Source organism: Ambystoma mexicanum, chromosome 2q, assembly GCF_040938575.1.
Source record: "Ambystoma mexicanum isolate Mex_15411 chromosome 2q, UKY_AmexF1_1, whole genome shotgun sequence".
Classification (NCBI taxonomy): domain Eukaryota; kingdom Metazoa; phylum Chordata; class Amphibia; order Caudata; family Ambystomatidae; genus Ambystoma; species Ambystoma mexicanum.
In genome coordinates this window covers 691,463,353-691,484,141 of record NC_090924.1, presented here as the reverse complement: position 1 = coordinate 691,484,141, position 20,789 = coordinate 691,463,353, and the positions used below count along the sequence as shown (strand labels likewise).

Here is a 20,789-nt window from a genome sequence, read left to right as displayed (position 1 = left end):
CTTCAAAAGATTCAATATATAATGGCAGAATTCCTGAACTTATTTGCCAGGGCACGGCCGTGCGCAGCATAGATGCTTTTCATTTGGGGAACGGAACCCCGGCAAATAAATTCAGAAATTCTGCCATTACATATTGAATCTTTTGAAGTATGAGGCATGGAAACATCGACAAAATGTGACAGGCCAGTGCAGGCTGCAGAAGAAGAACTCCAAATCAAACTGATGATACAGGAGATGCAAGCACTGGGAAAAGGTTATGGAAGACCCTATGTGTGTGACAGTACAACACAAAAACATGCATATAGTTAGACCAACTTGACACAAATACTCACACACTAATGGGAAATGGAAATACTCACTTGGAACTGGTGGACTGGTTCGGCCAACATGAGGTGTTGCAGAGCGTGCTCTTTCTGGAAGGTTTCTTGTTGGAGGACGTGGTGTCTTTTTCCCTAGAGGAATTACAAATTGCATTAGCACTGTGATTTATTGGAGATGGTCACTGGCCACTGGTGTGGCTACAGCCAGCGATCACTCTTGAGGATGTGATAGTTTCCAAGTGTCACCGCCAAATGCTTCATGTGGTTATTGTAAGTGGTGGGATGGCTCCTTTTGCCAGGGTCCGGGTAGGAATGTCAGAGGTGCCCTTTCTCACCACAGGATCAATTAGTGGTATGTCCGACAGCACTGGATTATGGTCAGGTGGTCACAGTGAGTGGTAACGCAGCCAGTGGTTTAACATCTCCCAATGGAGCACAGGTAAAGACTGATAGTGAGGAGGGGCTCTTGTCAAAGTGATATCTTATGTAGTCAGGGTCCATGGAGTAATGTCCATCATGGAGCCATCTAATGTCATTTATTTGACCCTATGGGGAAGTGATCACTGGTGTGATAGTTCTCATGTACTCACAGACACTGGTATGAGGACCCAGAAGGTCAGTGATTAGCATTTTTCATTCTATGTTGTCTTGGTTAGCAGTGTTTGTGGTCCTATAGTATGAAGTTAACTGCAAATGTTCTTTAGGGAAACAGTGAAAGCATCTTGAGTATTGCCACGCTTCTGCAGCTGGCACCCAGGCTTTGGAGTGTAGAAAGATGATTGCAGACAAATTCACCTATAATATATGTTTGTTAAAAACAGTAGAGATTGTCTGTTTGGAAAATAGGATAATGGTTTTATTTGGAGTTGCGAGGTGGGGGTTAATGAGGATTTAGGAATATGTTGGTACCACAGGACTAAAAGTAGCATTGGGTTTTAGTGAAAACGTGAGTGAGTTGTCAAATCCGAGGAAGGTACAGACAACTGAAAGCCAAGGTTTAATACAAAACAAAATAACACTAATGGATTTGTTGGGACTGTTCAAAACAGGATAGAAACTTCAACACACAGCTACTCAGGCTTCCTAGACAGCCACGGTCTTCCAGTTATTCCTCAAGCCCTTAGGCTCCACCCACAAGCCTTTAAAAGACCTAATAAGGCCTTTGGGGTTTTTAAGTGTCCCAACATTTCTCTCTTGGTAGTTGTAGCAGATCAATGGTAGCAGATCAATGGTCTTTCATCACTCTTGTCAGGCTGAGATCGGAAGTCGCTGCCACCACCTTATACTTGTCTAAAGTTGAGGCACTTGGGTGGGCCCATGGTTAGGACTTGAAGAGTCTTGACCATGATCTCAAAGTCACAGGGAAGGAGCAAGCATAGCTGGGCCGGTGCTGGTCCCATACACTGGCAGAGTCTTCCCCAGTACTGGGATGTCTGGACAGACCTCCACCTTTCGCTGTAGGCACCACCTCCACTTCCTCTTTGACGATCTGGTTTGTCTTCCCTTCCTTTCTTACCTTTACCTGAGACTGTTTTTACACTCTTCCCTCCTCAATGATTTTAAATACTATACTCTACTCTCCCTCCCCTTTAAATTGTTTCCCCCCATTTCTGCTATTCTTTTCAACTCCTTCACTTCTATCTCTCTCTGTAACTCCTCTGATGTAACATTTACCACCTCCATTCATCTCTTTCATGTTCCTTTCCACCACCTAGCTTCACCTCATCTGCTGTACTACTTTCCAACTTCTTCGATGTAACTTTTACCAACATCTTGTCCTTCACCTCCTTCTCCTGTCTCTCTCTCTCCCGCCTATTTATTTTCACAGCACAGCCTTGCCCCCCCCCTTCCACTGTATGGGATTTATAAAGCACAAACCTAACAGGAAAGCAATGTAGCACTGGCTCCCGCTGCAGACATGCTTTACGGTCTGTCTTTTCTGTTCATTCCCTGAGTGGGAGGGACAGAGCTAGTGTGACATGTGCCAATACTTAAGTGGCATACCCCGGAAGTGCAGAGGATGAGCACAGCGGGCTAGAGCTTTGCGCGCCAAAGTCGCGCCAAAGTCTGGCCTGTCTGTGCTCGTCCATGCGCAAGCCGGGCAAGGGGCACATGCTAAAGGTAATGTTCCTTTCCATATGCCCTCTAGCTACTTGGCCTGCAGTGATTTGCTGCTTCTTGCCCCCATTAAGACTGTATGGCCTCCTGGATTCTGTAAAGCATCCCCTCCTGCCAAGTGTCAACCTTCTGTTTCATTACACTGCTTTTTATTAAACACTTGTTCTCTAATTGCTCAAGTCCTGGGTTGTCATGATCTGCTGAATACCTTTCAACCTGATCTGCTGTTTATGACTGAGACCTGGCTCCGGGACAGCTTGGGCCCTTCCATATTTCAAGCCCTGCCCCCTAACTATGAGTTTGTCCATTGCGACCATTCCTCTAGTCATCCAGGGGGGCACTTACTTTAATTCATGAAGCCATTTCTAAAATCTCTTGCATTACGGTCGACCAAACGTTGAGGATGGAGAGCCTATTAGTCTGTATTGCGGTCTCACCCACCTTCACCCTGCCTTTTCATGTGATCTATCAGCCTACGATAGTATCTTCTGTGCTGAGTTTCCTGCCTTTGTGTCCGAACTACAGCTCAAGTCTTCCAACCATTTGATTGTTGGTGATTTTAATCTCCCTGTCAGTATGGCTAGTGCTCTGCAGATCTCCACTTTTTTAGCTTCCATGACAGATCTCGGTCTTCCTCAGCAGGTTGCTGACCCTAACCATCAGTTGGTCAACATCCTTGATTTTGTTTTTGCCACCAAGATCTTTCTTACCATTACTCTTTCTTTCCCTGTAATGGTCTGATCACTTTGTTGTGCCATTCCCCATTCCACTATTGGCTGCTACTTTGCCTGTGGTCAGACAGGACTTTTTTAAACGCAGTTGGTACCTTGGTTCTAAAACTGTTTGCGGCTAGCCTCATCTCTCAATGTGCTTGGACTGGGCCTTGCTCCGAGACAGCTTTGGCTTCTACATTCTCTATTGTTGCTGACTCCTTGGCTCCTCTTAAGCTTTGTAAAAGAAAAAAATGCCCCTCAGAAACCTGGTTCTCTGATGAACTTAAGGATTATAAACTTCTTTGTAGGCAGGCGGAAAGTAAGTGGAGAGCAAGCTACTGTGTGGCTGATAAGACTCTTTTCCACCTAGCCACTGCTACTTATCAGAAGGCCATTTTTTAGTCAAACAATCTTTTTTTAGTGCGAAAGTTGAGGCAGCAATAAACCAATCTAAAGCATTGTTCGATCTGGTTCACTTGCTGTCCTCCCCTGTCAAAGCCAGCTCACAGATTCTGCCTTCTCAGGATCTCTGCAAATATCTCTCTGACTTTTTTGCTGAGAAGATTGACATCATCCGTCAGAAACGTATTAATACTGCATCGCAGTCTGTGGCTTCCTCTCATCCTCCCTCTCTTTCTACTTCCGATGTTAACTGGTCTACCTTTCCTATTTTTATGTGATTTTCTGGCTGCTATTCATAAGCTTAAATATGCCTCATTGCTTGTCCCCATTCCTCTTGCTCTTCTTAAGGAGATTTTGGGGAACATTGTTATCACTGATTACATCAGCAGTTAATGCCTCTCTCTCTCCTCTTGTTATATTCCTAGTGCCCTCAAACATGCTCTAGTAAATCCCCTGCTTAAAAAACCCTCTCTAGATCCTTCTGTTCTTTATAATTTCCGCCCTACTTCACCCCTCCCTTTTCTTATGAAGCTTCTTGAATCCCTGGTCTCCCCCCTGCTTTCCTGATTCCTTGAATCTTCCAGTTTCTTTTATTCTTTTCAATCTGGTTTTCGCCCTAGGAGGGTCACTGAGTCAGTTTCTGTGCCCGTGATTGATGACCTTCCTCACCTGGTTGATCATGGTGGCATCGGGGCACTGATTTTATTAGAACTGTCAGCTGCTTTTGATCGATCATCCCACCCGATCACCCAGCTGTCCTCTGCGGGTCTGTCAGGCCAGGTCCTGGCTTGGTTCTCTGCCTTTCTGGCTGACCGTTCCCAGTCTGTTTTTCTTGCTACCTTACGCTCAAGGTCTGTTTCCTTGTCCTGCAGTGTCCGGCAGGACTCTGCTCTATCTCCTACTTTGTTCAACATTTATATTCGGCCACTTCTCTGCCTTATCCATTCCCATGGCTTCTTGTGTTACTCCTACACTGATGACATGCAGATTATGCTTCGTCTGGATCTCCCCAGGCCTTATACTGCTGCACGGCTTAAGGAGTGCATTGAAGACCTGGGTTTATGGATGGCCGAGAACTGGCTGAAGCTGAATGGTGAAAAGACAGCGGTTCTGGTTGCTGGCACCTCCAACCCTCTGTCTTTATGGACCCCTGAATTCTGGCCTGCCATTCTTGCCCCATTCCCCTCCCCTGCTTCCTCTGTTAAGGATCTGGGGGTACAAATCTCCTCCTCTATTTCTCTGTGTGACCAGGTCGCCTCCGTCTGTAAATCAGGCCATTGCAAATGTAAAATCTTATGGAAAGTCCTGCTTTTATTCCTCTGAAATTTCAGGCACCCTTGGTAGCCGCCCTTGTGCTTAGCAATATTGATTATTGCAACGCACCCTATCTGACTCAACCTGCTTATCTTGTGCGCCGTCTGCAGCTCCTTCAGAATGCCGCAGTGAGGTCAGTAACCTGCCCTCCTTTTGGCGCACATATGTCACCCTTTCTCTGCCACCTTCACTGGCTTCCTGTTGAGAAACGTGTCCTTTTTAGTCATTCTGTATTGTGCACAGAGCTTTTTATAAATGTGGCGCTGAATACCTGCAAACTAAATTCCTTCCTTATGTTCCCCCGAGATCTCTTTGTTCGCAAGGAACAAGTTACTTACCTGTAACTGTTGTTCTCCGGCATGGGTCTGGCATGGAATCACATGCTCATGAATATTTCCCGTCGTCAGGCTGGGAATCCTCGGTAAAGAATAAATCAGTATCAGTTTTGTTTCTGATCTGTCTTTCTTAGTAGTAACCAATGACTGGTCTCTGGGTCATACTGCCCCCAGCCAATGACTGCACTCTCCCCAAGCCCCGGCCCGGGTAGCCATCATCAGATTTGGTAGCACGCAAAGTGGCAGTATGACCAAGTGAAGAGCTGCAGGGGGGAAGGAGGGAGGGTTCGTATGGACTCCTCCCTGGAATCCCGGTCGACGCAGTAGAATCTCGTGAAGGTGTGCGTCGACCTCCACGTAGCAGCCCTACAGATGTCCAGCAGGGGCACACCAGACAAGAACGCTGTGGTAGCAGCGATCGCTCTGGTCGAATGGGCTCCCGGACGGCCGGGCAACGGTCGGTTTGCCAACCGATGACAGTGCATGATGCAGCCGGAGAGCCATCTGGAAATGGAAGCCTTCGAGAGAGCCTTCCCTTGGTTCACAGGCCCAAAGTTCACAAACAGCTGTGATGTCTTCCGGAAACTCTTTGTTCGGTCCACGTAGAACTTCAGCGCTCTAGCTACATCCAGCGAGTGCAAAGTCCTCTCGGCCGGCGACGAAGGCGACGGGAAAAAGACTGGTAAACCAAGGGCTCGTTGAGATGGAAGTCCGATGGCACCTTGGGCATGAAGGAGGGGTGCGTCCTCAGCACCACCCTTGTCTCGTGGAAAGTCAAGTATGGAGGCTTGCAGGAAAGGGCCTGAATCTCTCCCCTGCGTCATGCAGAGGTGATGGCCACAAGGAACGCTGTCTTCCACGACAGGAACTTCAATGGAGCCGAATCCAAGGGCTCGAATGGCAGGCCCATGAGCCTGGTCAGCACCACGTTGAGCTCCCACGCCGGGGCTGGACCCTTCACCGGCAGGAACAAATGTAACAGTCCTTTCATAAACTCCTTCACCAGGCGATGAGACCACAGGGAAGATCGTCCTGCAGTTCTGGTGTATCGGGAAATCGCTGCCTGATGTATCTTGATGGAAGCGTGAGCTAGTCCAGCTTTGGCCAGCGACAGTAAGTACGGTAGCACTTGAGGGGCTGTAATCCGTAGAGGGTTTATCTTCTGTGCACGGCACCAGCCAGAGAACCTCTTCCACTTGTGTCCGTAGCCCTTGAGAGTTGAGGACGCCCTGGCCTTTGCAAGAACCTCTCTGCAGTCAGCCGGGATATCGTACCCTCCAAACTCTAGTGCTGCAGAAGCCAGGCCTGCAAGTTCAGCGACTCCGGGTCGTGATGAAGAATGGCGCCTCCTTCTCTGGAGAGAAGATCTCCGTCCGTCGATAGTTTCACTGGCGGGGACGCTGACAAGTCCAGAAGGTCACCATATCTGTCTCGGCCACCTCGGTGCAACGAGGATTCATCCTGCACCGGGACCTCTTGAGTTGGTTGATGAGCCTGAGCAGCAACGGCAACGGCGGGAACGCATACAGGAACAGGCCGTCCCAGGGGAACGAGAAAGCATCACCCATGCTCCTCGGCTGGGGGAACCTTCTGGCGAACCTCTGGCACTTGGCTGCTAGATGGAAAGGTACCAGAAACATCCCATGGGCAAAGGCCCAGTGCCACAGATCCTGGGCTTCCTTGGACAGGGCTGGGGATCCGGTTCCTCCCTGCTTCCGGATATAGAACATCGTGGTGGTGTTGTTGGTGAAGATCCTCACCACCTTGCCCTTGAGGGACGGGAGGAATGACTTGAGGGCCAGAACACTGCTCGGAGCTCCAGTATGTTGATGTGGAGCGGCCTCTCCTCTGGGAGCCATAGGCCTGTCGCTTGAAGATCTCTGGTGTGCGCTCCCCACACCTCAAGAGAGGCGTCCGTCGTCACCGTCACCTGGTATGCTGGGTTCTGAAACTCCGTGCCTGCGGCGAGATGCGCGCGGGTGCCCCACCATCGAATTGCTTGGCGGAATACTTTGTTGAGCGAGATCTTGTCCTCGAAGCTGCCCGTCGCTTGCGTCCAACGGGCGTCGAGGAACTCCTGCAGAGGACGCATCCGAAGCCTGCACAGGCGCACCAGATAGATGCAAGAGGACAGCATCCCGAGAAGGGACTTGAAGGACCTCACTCTGGCCACGTCCGTGGCCGGCAGACGCTGTACCTTGCCCAGGATGGCCTGCGTTCTTTCCTCCGACAGCGAGGCCAACTGCGCTACTGTATCGAGCTTGGCTCCCAGAAACAGCGCGACCTGCGACAGAACCAGGTGGGATTTGGGGGAGGTTGATGGAGAATCCCCGGTCCGTGATCAGCCGGACGGTCTTTGCTGTGTGTTCGACGGCGAGGTCCCTTGTCCCTGCTCGGATTAGCCAGTCGTCCAGGTAGGGGTAGACGTGGATCTCCTGCAGGCGCCACTGCGCCACCACTGGTGCTAGGCACTTGGTGAACACCCTGGGCGCCGACTTCAATCCGAATGGGAGGGCCTTGAACTGGTAGTGCGGCCCTTGGACTACGAACCTGAGAAACTTTCGGTGTCCTTTTAGGATGGGGATGTGAAAGTACGCATCCTCCAGATCCAATGACGATAGGAAGTCGCCTTCCTCCAGCTGGACCAGCACGTGCTGGAGGGTGACCATCCGGAACTTCTGTGCCTTGATGTATGTGTTTAGCCGACGCAAGTCCAGGATGGGACGCCAACCTCCTGTCTTCTTTCTGACGAGGAAGTATCTTGAGTATACTCCGGAGCCCCAGAGCCTCTTTGGGACAAGCTCGATGGTTCCTTTCTTGAGCATCGCCCTTACCTCTAACAGCAGTTGAGGGACGTGGTTTTCCTTCCTGGCCACGGGCAGAATTCGGGGGCACTTCTTTAGAAATTCCAAAGTGTGCCCAGGGGCCAGGGCATCCAGCACCCAACGGTCAGTGGAGATGGACTCCCACACGCTGACAAACTTTGTCAGCCGGCCTCCCACCGGGGTGCTTCGGTGGGGGCCCGACGCGACGGGCGGTTCAGTCTTGCTTGGAAGAAGCCTTGCCACCTTGGCCTCCCTGGCGACAACGGCAAGATCCACCTGACTTGCCTCGTCCCCTGTAGGCTTCTTGCGACGAGGAGCGGGCCGCCTGACGGTAGGTCGAGGAGCCGCCGCCGAATCCTTTGGAGGCTCCTTGCTTGCCTCCGGAGTTCCGAAAGGGTGGCCGCCGTTGCTGCAGAACTCCCAAGGCCTGAGCCGTCTCCGTGTCGGACTTGATGGCCTGCAGCGATTCATCCACAGTCTTTCCAAACAGATTGCTCCCGTCGAAGGGCATGTCCAAAACCTTGGCTTGCACGTCCTGGCGGAAATCCGTCGCCTTGAGCCACCCCCGCCGTCAAAGGCAAACACTGTTGCCCAACTGGCAGAAACCGGTGTCGGCAATGTCTGTGGCCACAGTTATGGCGTTGTCCGACGCCACCTCACCCTCCTGTAGGATCGCCAGGGCCTCTGCCCTCTTGTCGTCCGGGAGGAAGTCCAACAGGGGGGCGATCTTGTACCACAATTCTCTGTCATAGCGGGCCACAATCGCTAGGACGTTGGCCGCCTTAATCGTCGTCACCGTCGATGAGATGACTCGTCGTCCCACAGCATCCAGCTTCTTTCCCTCGCCGTCCGGTGGGGAAGTTGAGAATGAAGCCGATGCCCCCCCCTGCTTTCTTCTTGGCCGCTGCTGAGACAACCGAATCCGGGTCGGCTGCGCCCTAAGGCACAACGGGGCGGCGTCGGGGACCCGGTACTTCTTCTCGTACCGATCCCTCTTGGCAGGTGTTGTGGATGGGTTCTTGAGGAGGGCAAGTCCCTAGTCCCAGATGTCATCTGGCAACGGCACCGCGAGGACCGTCTTCCTCTTGGCCTCACGCCGTTGGTAGAGGAAGCCTTCCTTCTTCTTCTCCTAAGGGCAGAGCTGAAAAAGCTCGGATGCCCTGGCAATCATGGCGTGGAAGGAGACAATCTCGTCGGGCGGGGACGCCTGAGGAATCGGAGATAGGAGGCCAGTGCCTGGAGCGACGGTTGTTCCTCCAGGGAACCTCATCGTCGTTGCCACCCTCGCTCTCGTCGTCCCGTGGGACCGGGCCTCTTCCAAATTCTCAGTCAGTTCCTCCTCAGATGTTGTGTCCATTTTTCAACCGGGGTCTTCACGGGGAGTATTCTCGATGGGCTTAAAAGAGGATTCCCTCCGCGGAGGCAGGGAAACTCTGGGCCCCGAGGTCGCCTCCACTGAGATAGCCTCCACAGGCTTCGCCAGGGCCGCAGCGACTCCCTCAATAGAGGCCTTAGCCAGGTGAATCAAGGCCTTCACCACCTTGGGTGTGCTTGAGGCCTTCACCTTAGGGCAGGGTCACTGCCTCGCTCCCCCTCGGCCAGTTCCTTCAAGATCGACCGGGGCCTCTCCAGAAGCTTAGCCGGGTTCTCGGATTTTCTCTTCCCCGAGCCAGAGCGTTGGCTCGCGGTTGATGGCGTTGTTGAAGGTGCGCCCTGCCTGGCAGCCGAGGAGCCTGACCGTTCGGCACTCCTGGTGCCCGCGGACTCACAGTGCTTTACCTTCTGTTGGGCCCCTGTCGCCGGGGCGCCCTCACAGGACTTAGAAGACCGCTCTGACTTCTTCTTCTTCTCACCTGCTGGGCTCTTGCCTTCCAGGCATTTGGAGAGACGAGTCCGACGATCCATCATAGTCTGATCCGACCTGTTCGTGCAAAATGCACAGTCCTTTTCCACGTGTGTTTTGTCCTTGTGGAGGCAGTAAAGGCATTTCCAATGCTCGTCCTCCTTGAACACATTTTGTAGGTTGCATCCAGGGCAGATCCTGAACAGTTTCCTGGGAGTCGAGCTTCCCTTCTCCTGGGCCATGTTCTTCTTGTCCGCGAGGTAGGCCTCAGAAACTTCTGAAATCCTCCAAGAATCGTAACTCGACGAAAACTTCACTCTTGAGGGGCGTAGATAAATCCGAAACGGGTCCCTGTTGATCGGAAGTAGAAACGCTGGAGCTTGACGCTCGATTAAACCAAAAAATGAGATAAATCTCTTTTAAAAAGCGCAAAATGCAGTAAAAGCTTGAGAGCTATAGCACGAGGACTCCCAACACTTGAACGTGCAGTAAAAATCTGAGGATGGCTGCCAGGGGTGGGGCTTGGGGAGAGGGCAGTCATTGGCTGGGGGCAGTATGACCCAGAGACCAGTGATTGGTTACTACTAAGAAAGATAGATCAGAAACGAAACTGATGCTGGTTTTTTCTTTACCGAGGATTCCCAGCCTGACGACGGGGAACATTCATGAGCATGTGAATCCATGCCAGACCCTATTCTGGAGAATCAGCCTTCTTGATTCAATTCACTCCGCCTGTCCCTGCGCACTACCTCCAACCATCTCCACTTTTGCAGAGCTCTGAAGACCTTTCTGTTGTGAACTTAGCCTACTCTATCCTGTTTGATCTTCCTGTTTGGTGAGCGCCCTGATGCCCTTGTGTGAACGTGTGCTATATAAATTCATATAACACAACATAAGATAACATAGGGAATGGGCCTAGTGAGTTAGCATTATCTGCTGTTTCTCTCACCGCCTTCTTTTCCTTCACCTCCCCACCTCTGTTTTTCTCTCTCACCATCTTTTTAGAATATCCTTTCACCACCTTCACCTCCTCTACTATTCTCCCCGACGCTTCACCATGCACTCTTCTGACCACTCTGCCTCTGACGTCTAATTCCTACACTCTTCTCCATTTCTGCAACCTTTTCATATGTAAGGAGGGCACCCGGTGAGCCAATTAATTGCGTGATTATCTGCAGCATTGTGCAAGCACTGTGAAGGGTTCTCCTGCGCTTGAACCACAAAACCTCCACCTGTTTCCAGCTCCTGGCATCTGTCAACGCTGCCCCAAGAACTGCAGTTTCCTAGCAAGGTGGCAGCGGTCTTGTTTTCACTTCCTTGCAACACCAGCGGTAAAACCACTGCATAGGAGAGTGTATTATGTGCAGATTGTCTTTCGGAAAACCAGGTGCTCTCTTTTGAATTGTTGGATCCGTTTGGATCTGAGGCGGTGGTTCCCCAGACAAGCATACACTGTGATCCATGTCCATGAACAAAGTAATCTCCTTGACTATCTCAGTCTATCGCTTCAGTTGATAACAACAGTGGATATCTCCATGGATCTTAGTTGGAAGGAATCAGGCTCTCATTGATCTTTACTATTGTTGCCAAACATAAATGAGCAGCGTGCCTACAGGCAGAGACAGGTTATTTTTTGGTAAAACGAAAGCTGGCTTCATGGGGCGGGTTACTGAAGGGCTCTGGATTTTTTATTCCCTTCTTCCATGGCTCAGCTAGTGTGTAGGTTTTATCAATTTCTCTACCTGGGTCTCTGGTAAAGGGCCAATTTCGAAATTCATAGAAAAGATGTCAGGGGTTTTGGAATCACTTAGGGATTGGAACTCCTTAATGTTCCCAATGTAGGTGGTTAACTGGGGAGACTGAGTGATCCCCAGTGTACCTGCTCTGGGTCCTACATCATGGCGTGAGTCATGGCACTCCAACTCCATCACCCAACCTCATCACAATGTCCAATTCTAGAACAATTCGCTTTTCTCCTCAATATTGACCATTCATTTTTTAGATTACCATAATATACCCAACCCATTGCAATTGTGGTCCTAGAAAATGTATAGCACATAGACTGCACCAGTGGCATTTTGACAACACTGAAGGGCCCAATAGGATCTATGGACAGAGGCATCAGCTCTTATCTGGCTACTTTGAATAAATATGCAGTGTTGAGCACACTTTTTAATAACAGGCTACGGGGCGCTTTGTAAATCAGCTGGAGGTATTAAGGTCAGTATAAAGCCGGAGTGACACCTTTTTTGAAAATGTGTTTAATCAAAGAGTAAAAAGATGAGCTATAGGATATGCCTACCCGGAGCACGTCTGTGGCTTCTGCAGAGCGTGACAGGACACAAGTAATATATTATTGGTCTGTTTGAAGCTTTTGCAAACCTAGCCTGCTTTCTCCACATCACTGACTGTGGGATAGCTAAGAATGTTTTCTCTGAGGTTTATTAGTAAACTGCCAGAGCACCTAAACGTTACATCCAAGGCTTTCAGCCTATTCATTTTGATTTGTACAGGGGCACGTCTGGAAATGTCTGGAGCCTTCTGAGATGTAAACCTGTTAAGATGCTTCAGCCAACCCAATATTGCAAATATTGGTAAAAAAAGAACAAATTATGGTGTTTAAAGCTCCATTAGCAGGTGTGGTGTAGGGTGGAGGTTTTCTTTGCCGTGCAGTTTCACTCGCACCGGCTAGCAATATCAGACCAACTTGATACCTGATACCCCAGAACCTGAAATCCTGAGGTAAGAGGCTCATGGCGGGAGGTGAGATGTAGTGACATGCATCTGTTCTACAGCGGGAACTGGTTCTGCCGCTCCTTTATGGTGGGAGCACAAGTTGAGTTTGCACGTTGCCACAGGTAAGCAGAGGATAGATAAGTATGATGGCAAAAGTCTAACTTGGGCACAGGATCTATAACCCACACATGATGCATATGCTGCACCTTGCCTGAGGCCACTCCCAGATGGTGACCATAGTACTTCTGATTTTTTGCACTTAACACCACTCCAAGACTGCACCAGTGGCATTATGTGTATTCATCAAGATCATGGCACCAAGTGGGCCCTATGAAAGGGTAGTGTTGTCAGTGATTTCTTTGTTTCTATTTAATCCCTGTCTATTTGTTCGCCTTTGGGGTTGTACCTTCCTGAGCCTCCATTGATATTTTGGCTCAGGAGGATAGCTCAGGGGCAACGTGCTTGCCTTGGAAGCAAGTTGACACAGAGCAATATGGATTCCATCCCCGGGTCTGCGCTTAGAAACCTCTGGGTATTAAGCATGTTATAAATAACCTATCATATAATAACTGGTGTTCCTGTGATGAGTTTCCACTTCATACTACCATCCCCTTTTGTGGTCTCTTGGACACCAAGTCCAGTAGTAAGGTCAAAGATACATATTTACTGAGATCCTCCAACCCTACTCCTCGTTCATGCACTCCTGGAATAAAGTTCCTTTTTTACTTAGGCCCAGCATATGCTTCAATACCTTTTTTCTCTTCTTAAATGTAATGGTGTGATCTCAGGTTACTGGTGCTTATTCCTCAACATTTCTGGTTGCCTACTGAACATTTACAGGAGGAGGCAAGGCTCTCCTCTCCCATCCTCGGCATGGGCTACCATGCAGACTGTTGAGTTTCTGAAGTGTACTTAATTTGCTCCATAAAGAATTACATAAGTGGTCCATTTGCACTTATTAGCTCTCAATAAAAATAATAATATTGCATCCTTAGTAGCAGCTTTATTCCAGGTTGGTCATTCTTATGAACACTGTACTAATATAGCCTTATAGACCGGGGGAGCCATTATGGCAGGATAATCATCTGCTCCCAAATTAAGGCGCAAGGCGAAGACGAGGGCCATAAATTAGGAAAGGATCATTATCCCAGGCAATATTAACATCGCGCTATTGCATCGAGCTTTATTCCAGGCTACTTGTGCTTATGATCACTGTAATAATATAGGCTTAAAGACTACAGATGGGGTTATTATCATGGGAAAAGCTACAAAAGTGAACACATTGTTACATGTTTTAGCTTTCAATTTATTGTGTTAAGATAGGTTGCAGTGCCTTGATTAAAGAAATCTTCCTTTGAAATCTCATTGTGGTTTGTCGAATGCTATGACATGGTTTATTTTGTTTTATTGGCAGCCCCTGACATCAGAATGTCTGGAATGCAGGCAATAGCAGAGGTTATTGACTGCGTTCCGAACTTTCAGAATCGCTGAGAGGAGGACACCAACGACTTCCATATGCTAATACGTGCTATTATTACCCAAATAAATGCTATCATAGTTGAAGGAGCAATTCCCACAACCATGTGTTTGCAGATTTTCGTCGATTTTTCTCTATGCGTGCTTCCTCCACGACGTGTTGCATGTGGTGACCCAGCGGATGGTGATTCACTCTCTGAATCCGATTAGCTTAGGCCTTAGATTACAGACGACACCGACTTCACTACTACCATGTTATGTCGCTATTGCAGAATACCTGTGAAACACATAACAAACATAACACCATGGGTCTCTGCCTCTCTAATGTCTGGAGCCCCTCTTTCCTCTAGTACGCATTAATTATACTAGGCATTAGTTTCTTCAGTACGCTACCTGGGCCGTCTCTTTCTGGCATTGTGTGCCGATGATTCTTGGATTCAAGTCTTCCCTTGTACAGCACACCGTCAACTCCAATGACATCTACTTCACTCTGGAAAGCGATGAGGCATGTTAGTAAGTGCCTAGCCACACATGTCCTTGAAAAGTGCACATAAAGCAGAGAATAAAATAGGAAAATATTCAGTGAGGACAGGTAGGAATGTGATCATGTATATCCAGGGGCTGGGGGTTCTAGTTCACTTTAGCCCCTACACGTTGGAGGATGAAGAATCTTTACTATTAAGGCCAGTAAGGTCTTGGGCAGATATGCTCTTGATCCCAGATATAAGAATACATCAGAATGCTGAATACATGATAGGAGGGTCTGGGGAGAAGGCTGCTGGATGCTCAGGCAGAAAGAGCCATAGGATGAAAGACACAAGAGTAGAGATGAGCACAACAAACTGGAAAGAAGAGTCTTGCAAGTCACATGATCTAGCGGGGAAGGCAAGGTCTAATGTACAAACTTGAACCAGAAGTAGACTAAAGCTAAGAATATGGAACTTGCATCCCCACCATAATGCTGTTCCCTAAGGAAAGAAGAAATCTAGGCAGCTGTGCAGTTTCATTCAATATATCTTAACATCAGATCCTTCAACATAAAGGTCAGAACAGCATTTCGTTCTCCCTGCCCAGAGCTCCAGATTAAACCCCTTCTTATTTATCCTTGCCCTCTGGAAAGAAAAAAACAAACCAGCCTTCCCACCTTCTGTGTTGTATTATAAAACAAGGTAACCTCAAGTGCCACTTCTAAGTTGTGACTGATACCTAAAAATGATAATGATTGAGACAACGACATCTGTGGATTGCGCATCAGGACTTTCAGCAGCAACCCTCCTTAACTGCAGTCTAATGATTCTGGAAGAAAATCTTGGACTCTAAGCATGGACAGGCTCTCACATTTTTGTAATTAACAGATGCAGGGTCCCCGTAAGGATATAGCGTTGTTAGATTCTGTGACTTTGATATCCGCTTGCCAGAAGTACTAGAGGAACATGGCCAGACACCGCAGTGGCGCATCGTCTGGTCAATCACGTCAAAGAACTGCTCACTAGGGAGGAGAAACAATATCACATGTTTAGCTTTTTGGAACAAACAGAATCAAAACATTAATGGACAATATGAGAAAAATAACTTGCATGGCTTTACAGAAGAGCATTATCATGTTAGAGTGCTGAAATCCTGCTGCAGGAAATAGTCTGTTGCAAAAATTAATAGAAATGATGTGTCATTGCTCATATTGCAGGAGAGTCCAAATCATTATGATGCAAGGTCAGAAAAGGTAAACATTACTAGTGATCTCAAAAGTGCCAAGCAGAGAGAATAGAATTTTTTATTTAAACAGAAAGAAAAACTCCAATAAAAATAAAGCAAAAAGAAGGAATTATAATTCATATACCCATATAAGAAAAACAAATGTCATTAAACATTTTTTGTAATCTATATTAAACACTAATTGCAAATAAATACTGACAACTATAAATGTCTTAAAACTGAAAAGAAGATTATTAAAATGTAAAAGTACTTTATCCAAAGAAGCAACATAAACAGTGTGAAGCATAATGTTGGTCAGGTCCGGAAAGGAGTTGCGAGGAGAGAGACCAGTGTTTTTCCTTTTAATATTGTGAGGGGGGGAAGGATAGCTCAGGGGCAACACGTTTGTCTTTGGAGCAAGACAACACTTCTCAACAATGGCTCAAATCCCGACCTCGCAATTGGAAACCAATCACTGATATAAGCGTGCTATAAATGAACAATAACATTTCATTTTTAATTATAATTTATTTCATACATTAGTGTTGGTACCTTCGTTTGTTAATTTTGTGGCTATGTTGTTTAAAATTGTCAATTTATTACAGTGAGTTGAGGTTATTTTTTACAGTTTTAATTTATTTTTAATTCATGTATTTATCACCATTCATAATCATTTTAATCATAAATTGTTCTTTTTGATCTCTTCAGTTTCACTTCATTTTAAATGTGTGTTTTAGCATCATGATTCCATATACGTATCTCACATCAGATGCACCCAGTGTATTCGTTTTACAATATTTAGTCATCCTAAAAGAATATGTGATGTACATTATTAACCTATCCGAATTGGCTCTGAACAATAGATTACTGCAGCCACATCATCGCGCAGCATAAAATCATGACTAGAATATATTGCCGGCAAAAGTCGACTCATACTTACTCTGTTTTCTTTTCACATAAGGTCACCTCCAGAAACGAAATTGTTAACCACAGACATATCTGACCATGAAACATTGCCTCTCTAAAACTTTTAACTTAATTATTCAAATAGCCTCCATGGCCATAATCATTGTGGGCATAGAAGGCTTCAGTTGCCACTACCTGGATCAGAAAATCCCATGCGTTTGCGTACTTTTATGCCGAAACTATGCAACCTGCCCTCCTTCCACTTCGTTTCCTTATGCTGTTTCCAGGTCATGTGCGGAAATGTTGACAGCGATGGTCCCCATGGCTCCCACACCTCCCATGGCTGCAGTGGCTAGAAAGCAATTGTATAATGGAGATGGGTGTCCCACATCGCTTGTAGTCTGTGGGTGAGTTCCACATCGCTTGTAGTCTGAGGGTGATGTAGTGTCCTCTTTCGATATCCTCCGTGTTAATGGAGGACACAGTCCTTCTTTGGCAGCCTGCTCTTCTCACCCTCAGATCAGTAGAGTCAGAGGGTGGGTGTTTTGGAGATGGTGGTTAAGGATGATCAGCCTAATCGGCAGATGCTACGTTAATGTTTTCATTGCACAAATGGATCCATGGTGGCAGCAAAGGTGGCAGTGGAGAAGGCTGAGGGTTCTGTATGGCAAATGTGGCACAACTTCCCATACCCCTTCACTTGTATCTTTAGTCCCAAGGCTAGGGCCCATAGTCACTCATACAAGAGAGGCTAGAGGCGAGGCAAGTCTGGGAGAAGGGGGATGCTGGCCCAGCTCTGCCCGACTTTTGTTATGTTATGTTATTTGAACTTTTAGAGCGCACGGTCACCAAAGGCATCTTGGCGCTGAGAGGAGAGAGGAGGTGGTCCATCCACTAGGCCCCAAGGAAATTAGAAAAGCAGAGTCTTCAAGGATTTTCTAAAGGCTAGATGGTTCGGTATAGCCTTGATCATAGGCAGAACTTTTAGTGTTGTTACAACCGCCACCCACTTTAACATCTTCCCCCTGCATTTAATTTACAGCACACAACATTCAGAGAGGAGTGAGGGGGAACTAGATTGATTACCTTGTGATATCACATTTCACTATCTCATTATTTATTCCTATTAAAAAGTAAACAACCTCAAAATGCAATGTATTTTTTTAAATGCACAGGGCGATGCCCAGATGGCAGACAGAGTGGTTGCACACGTGTGAGGCTCCACTCAGCGACAGCTCCCACATGATGATAGAGGCACTCTATGGGCCCCCGCAGCATAGACTTGACCACATCGTCTCTGGGGATCTGAGGGCGACATTCTCTGGACTGGCCTGGGTGTTCCAGCAGAATACCTTAGTGTAGTCGAGGGCCACAATGGTGGACAGTGCAGCGGCCCTCAACAGAGGTCTGCTATGACATCAGTGGGAGCTCGGCTTATGCCCCTGTGGCAGCTGTGGGTCGAGTCTGGGAGGAGCTCTTGAGAGAGGCATCATCCCGGATCCCTACAGCCTCTGGGAACGGAATCAGCCGTCATGGCAGCAGCCCTCCCTGCAGCACTGTAGAGTCCAGGAGAACCCGCTCGATTTGCGACTGCTTTTCAGGATTAAGGCAAACATGCCTTGAGGAAGACTTGGGTAGGTGATCAGGTGAGGCCATTGGTTGCTATAGATATGTGTGAATCAGTTTAGTAATACAAAATAATTTGCGATTTCCACCTCCAGTTTTTGTAACTATGTGTTCTTTATTAGAGCACTTTTGTGCTTAGTACAGCCGACACATGTTTCAACCTTTTGCAGGTTTTCCTCAGGGCTGTATAGTGGTGTTAATAAGATTTATATTCATCATCATATTACATAGTCCATAATGATACATGTTTATCACATATCCACACCATGATGAGGCAATCACCAGGTTCCCATATTCTAAACAATTAAGCCATTAAAGTTAGAAAATAATCACCAGGGGAAAAGAACGAAAGGTAAAAATAAAGGAGAGGGAGACAAAGACAAAAAATACATACACCTTGTTAGTTCAAGAATTAGTGTACATTACAATAATTTTACCATTAACGCTTGGCCATTCCCATCATTAATATGTTCATACCTAAGCTCAATTTTTTTTGCCTATACCCACTGTTAGGCAGAATTATATGCAGTACCCTTTCGGAACACCACACACAATTAAGACTACAAGTGACAGTACAAATTCACCTTTGGTACAAGCCTGTACTACACAGTAAAAGTGGTAGCTATGGCTGAGCAGCCAGACATATCTCAAGAGTAAGTGAGCATTATCGATAGTTACACAAAGACAGATTCAAACAAACACTGACTCAAGGTTTCTGAGTAAAAGAATATACATTTATTTACACATCAGTTGTATAACATCTCACTAAAGTAAAGCAGTCTAAAAATCACACTTTTAATACACCACACCACTCGCAATAGGTTCCAGACACGTTAAGCTCAGAAAATGAAGTGGGAGCAAAATGGCACTCCAGACATTTAAAAGGGAAGGAAAGACAAAATTAGGCAGAAATTGAACAGTACCAACAGGTAAGTAAGCAGGGGAATCTAGAAAGAGGAACTACAGTGATAGAATCAAATCAAAAAGACTTAGGGCCAAAGTCAATAGGACAAAGCTCTTTTGTTCAAGATCACACAGTTCAGGGTAGTTTGTGGTTAAGTCTTTGCCAAGAGTTCCAGACGATGTTGGTTGGCAGAAAAGTTAAGTTAAAGAGTAGAGAAGGACAAGCCCTCAGATTGGAGAAAGATTTCACACACTTTCACCGCGGCTGAACGGAATGAACAACCGGATTTGAACAGTACCTTTAAATGGAGAAGAAGCTGTAGCTGAGGTGGACGTTCCTGATAGTTCCTGCAGGCTCACGCTTCCTGAAGTGACTGTCGGACTGACACAAAGTAGGAAGACTGGAGGGTCTCTGTTGTTGGAGTTTGAAGAATCGGACCTGCAGCAGGCCTTCGCTGGGCGGTTCAGTCGTTGTAGGGGTCCTCTTCCATCAGCTCCTCATCGGTTCTTTCGTTCCAGTGGTGACTCTGCCTTTCCAGGCCCAGAGACCTGCATTTTATGGAGTTTTCCCCCATTCACACAGCCTGGCTGTCAGTCACACAGCAGGGTGGCTGTCCTGCCGGGACAGTCACCACAGCCAATCAGTTTAGAGTGTGACATGAGTCTCCAAGAAGATCCTGTGCAGAGAGTCCTAAACCCCTCCTTCACATCCTGTCCCCCCAGACATACAGGCGCCTAAGGAGGGCTTCTGCGTAGAAGCCTGTGAAAAGACAGTGAACAAAGGAACCAAACCTGGTTTGGCATGCAGAGTAAGACACGAGAAAGACTTTTACAAAAAGAAATGGCGAATAAACCCAGCAGAACTGAAATAAAACATATATGGTGTAGCGGGTTTAAATTCGAGGTTACCAAGATAGCCTAAAACAATACCAAGGTTATTTAAGATAACCGTGGTAGGAAAAATAGGATAGTTACCACTGCTACCAGCCAAGTCTTGATAAAAAGGGAGCGAAACAAGGCTCCAAGAGAAACAGACAAAAAGGGATAACTATTAACCCTTTCCAGTACTCCATGTAAGATGGTTTGTACTGAGTCTGTGGTTTTACAGAGGCTAATAAAGTTAACGGTAACTTTATATGTTCTGCGAGACAGCAGTCAGTCCCAGTAAATGAAGTCTGAGTTGGGAAGTCTAAAAGACAACCCTGTGTCACTGCACTGAAGGTGCTGTGTAACACACAGTAAAAAGATGATGCCTGTGGAGTGGGTGAGGCTCTACAGTCTAGGAACACAAAAATGTTAAACACACACAGCAAAACACATGTAAGAGTGGGAAAAAAGGCTCACACTCTTACCAGGTGAAAAAAATGAAATCCTAGAAATCCAGCAAAGCTGCCGAGGGACTCAGTAGGTAAGGGAAAATAGCCATTCTGGAGAATTCTCCCTAACACTCGCCCCCGCCAGACTAAGGGACAGGAGGATTTAATCCACTCCTGGATGCATCTCTACCTCTAGTCGGTTAAAAACATCCTAGAGAGACCATCAGCATTTCGGTGGTGACATCCTGCTCAGTGCTCAATAGT

The 20,789-nt window shown here is 47.3% G+C and overlaps 1 protein-coding gene across 1 annotated transcript in view; it reads right to left on the bottom strand.

Moving 5' to 3' along the window:
* C2QH16orf96 (chromosome 2q C16orf96 homolog) overlaps nt 1-20,789 on the bottom strand; it is a 576,891-nt gene that overhangs the window by 54,720 nt on the left and 501,382 nt on the right. The window contains exons 13-15 of the mRNA XM_069647906.1: nt 15,421-15,571; nt 14,476-14,572; nt 360-452 (exon numbers count right to left, since the gene is read on the bottom strand). Of these exons, the coding sequence (XP_069504007.1) occupies nt 360-452; nt 14,476-14,572; nt 15,421-15,571 (341 nt within the window). The remainder of the gene's footprint in view (nt 1-359; nt 453-14,475; nt 14,573-15,420; nt 15,572-20,789) is intronic.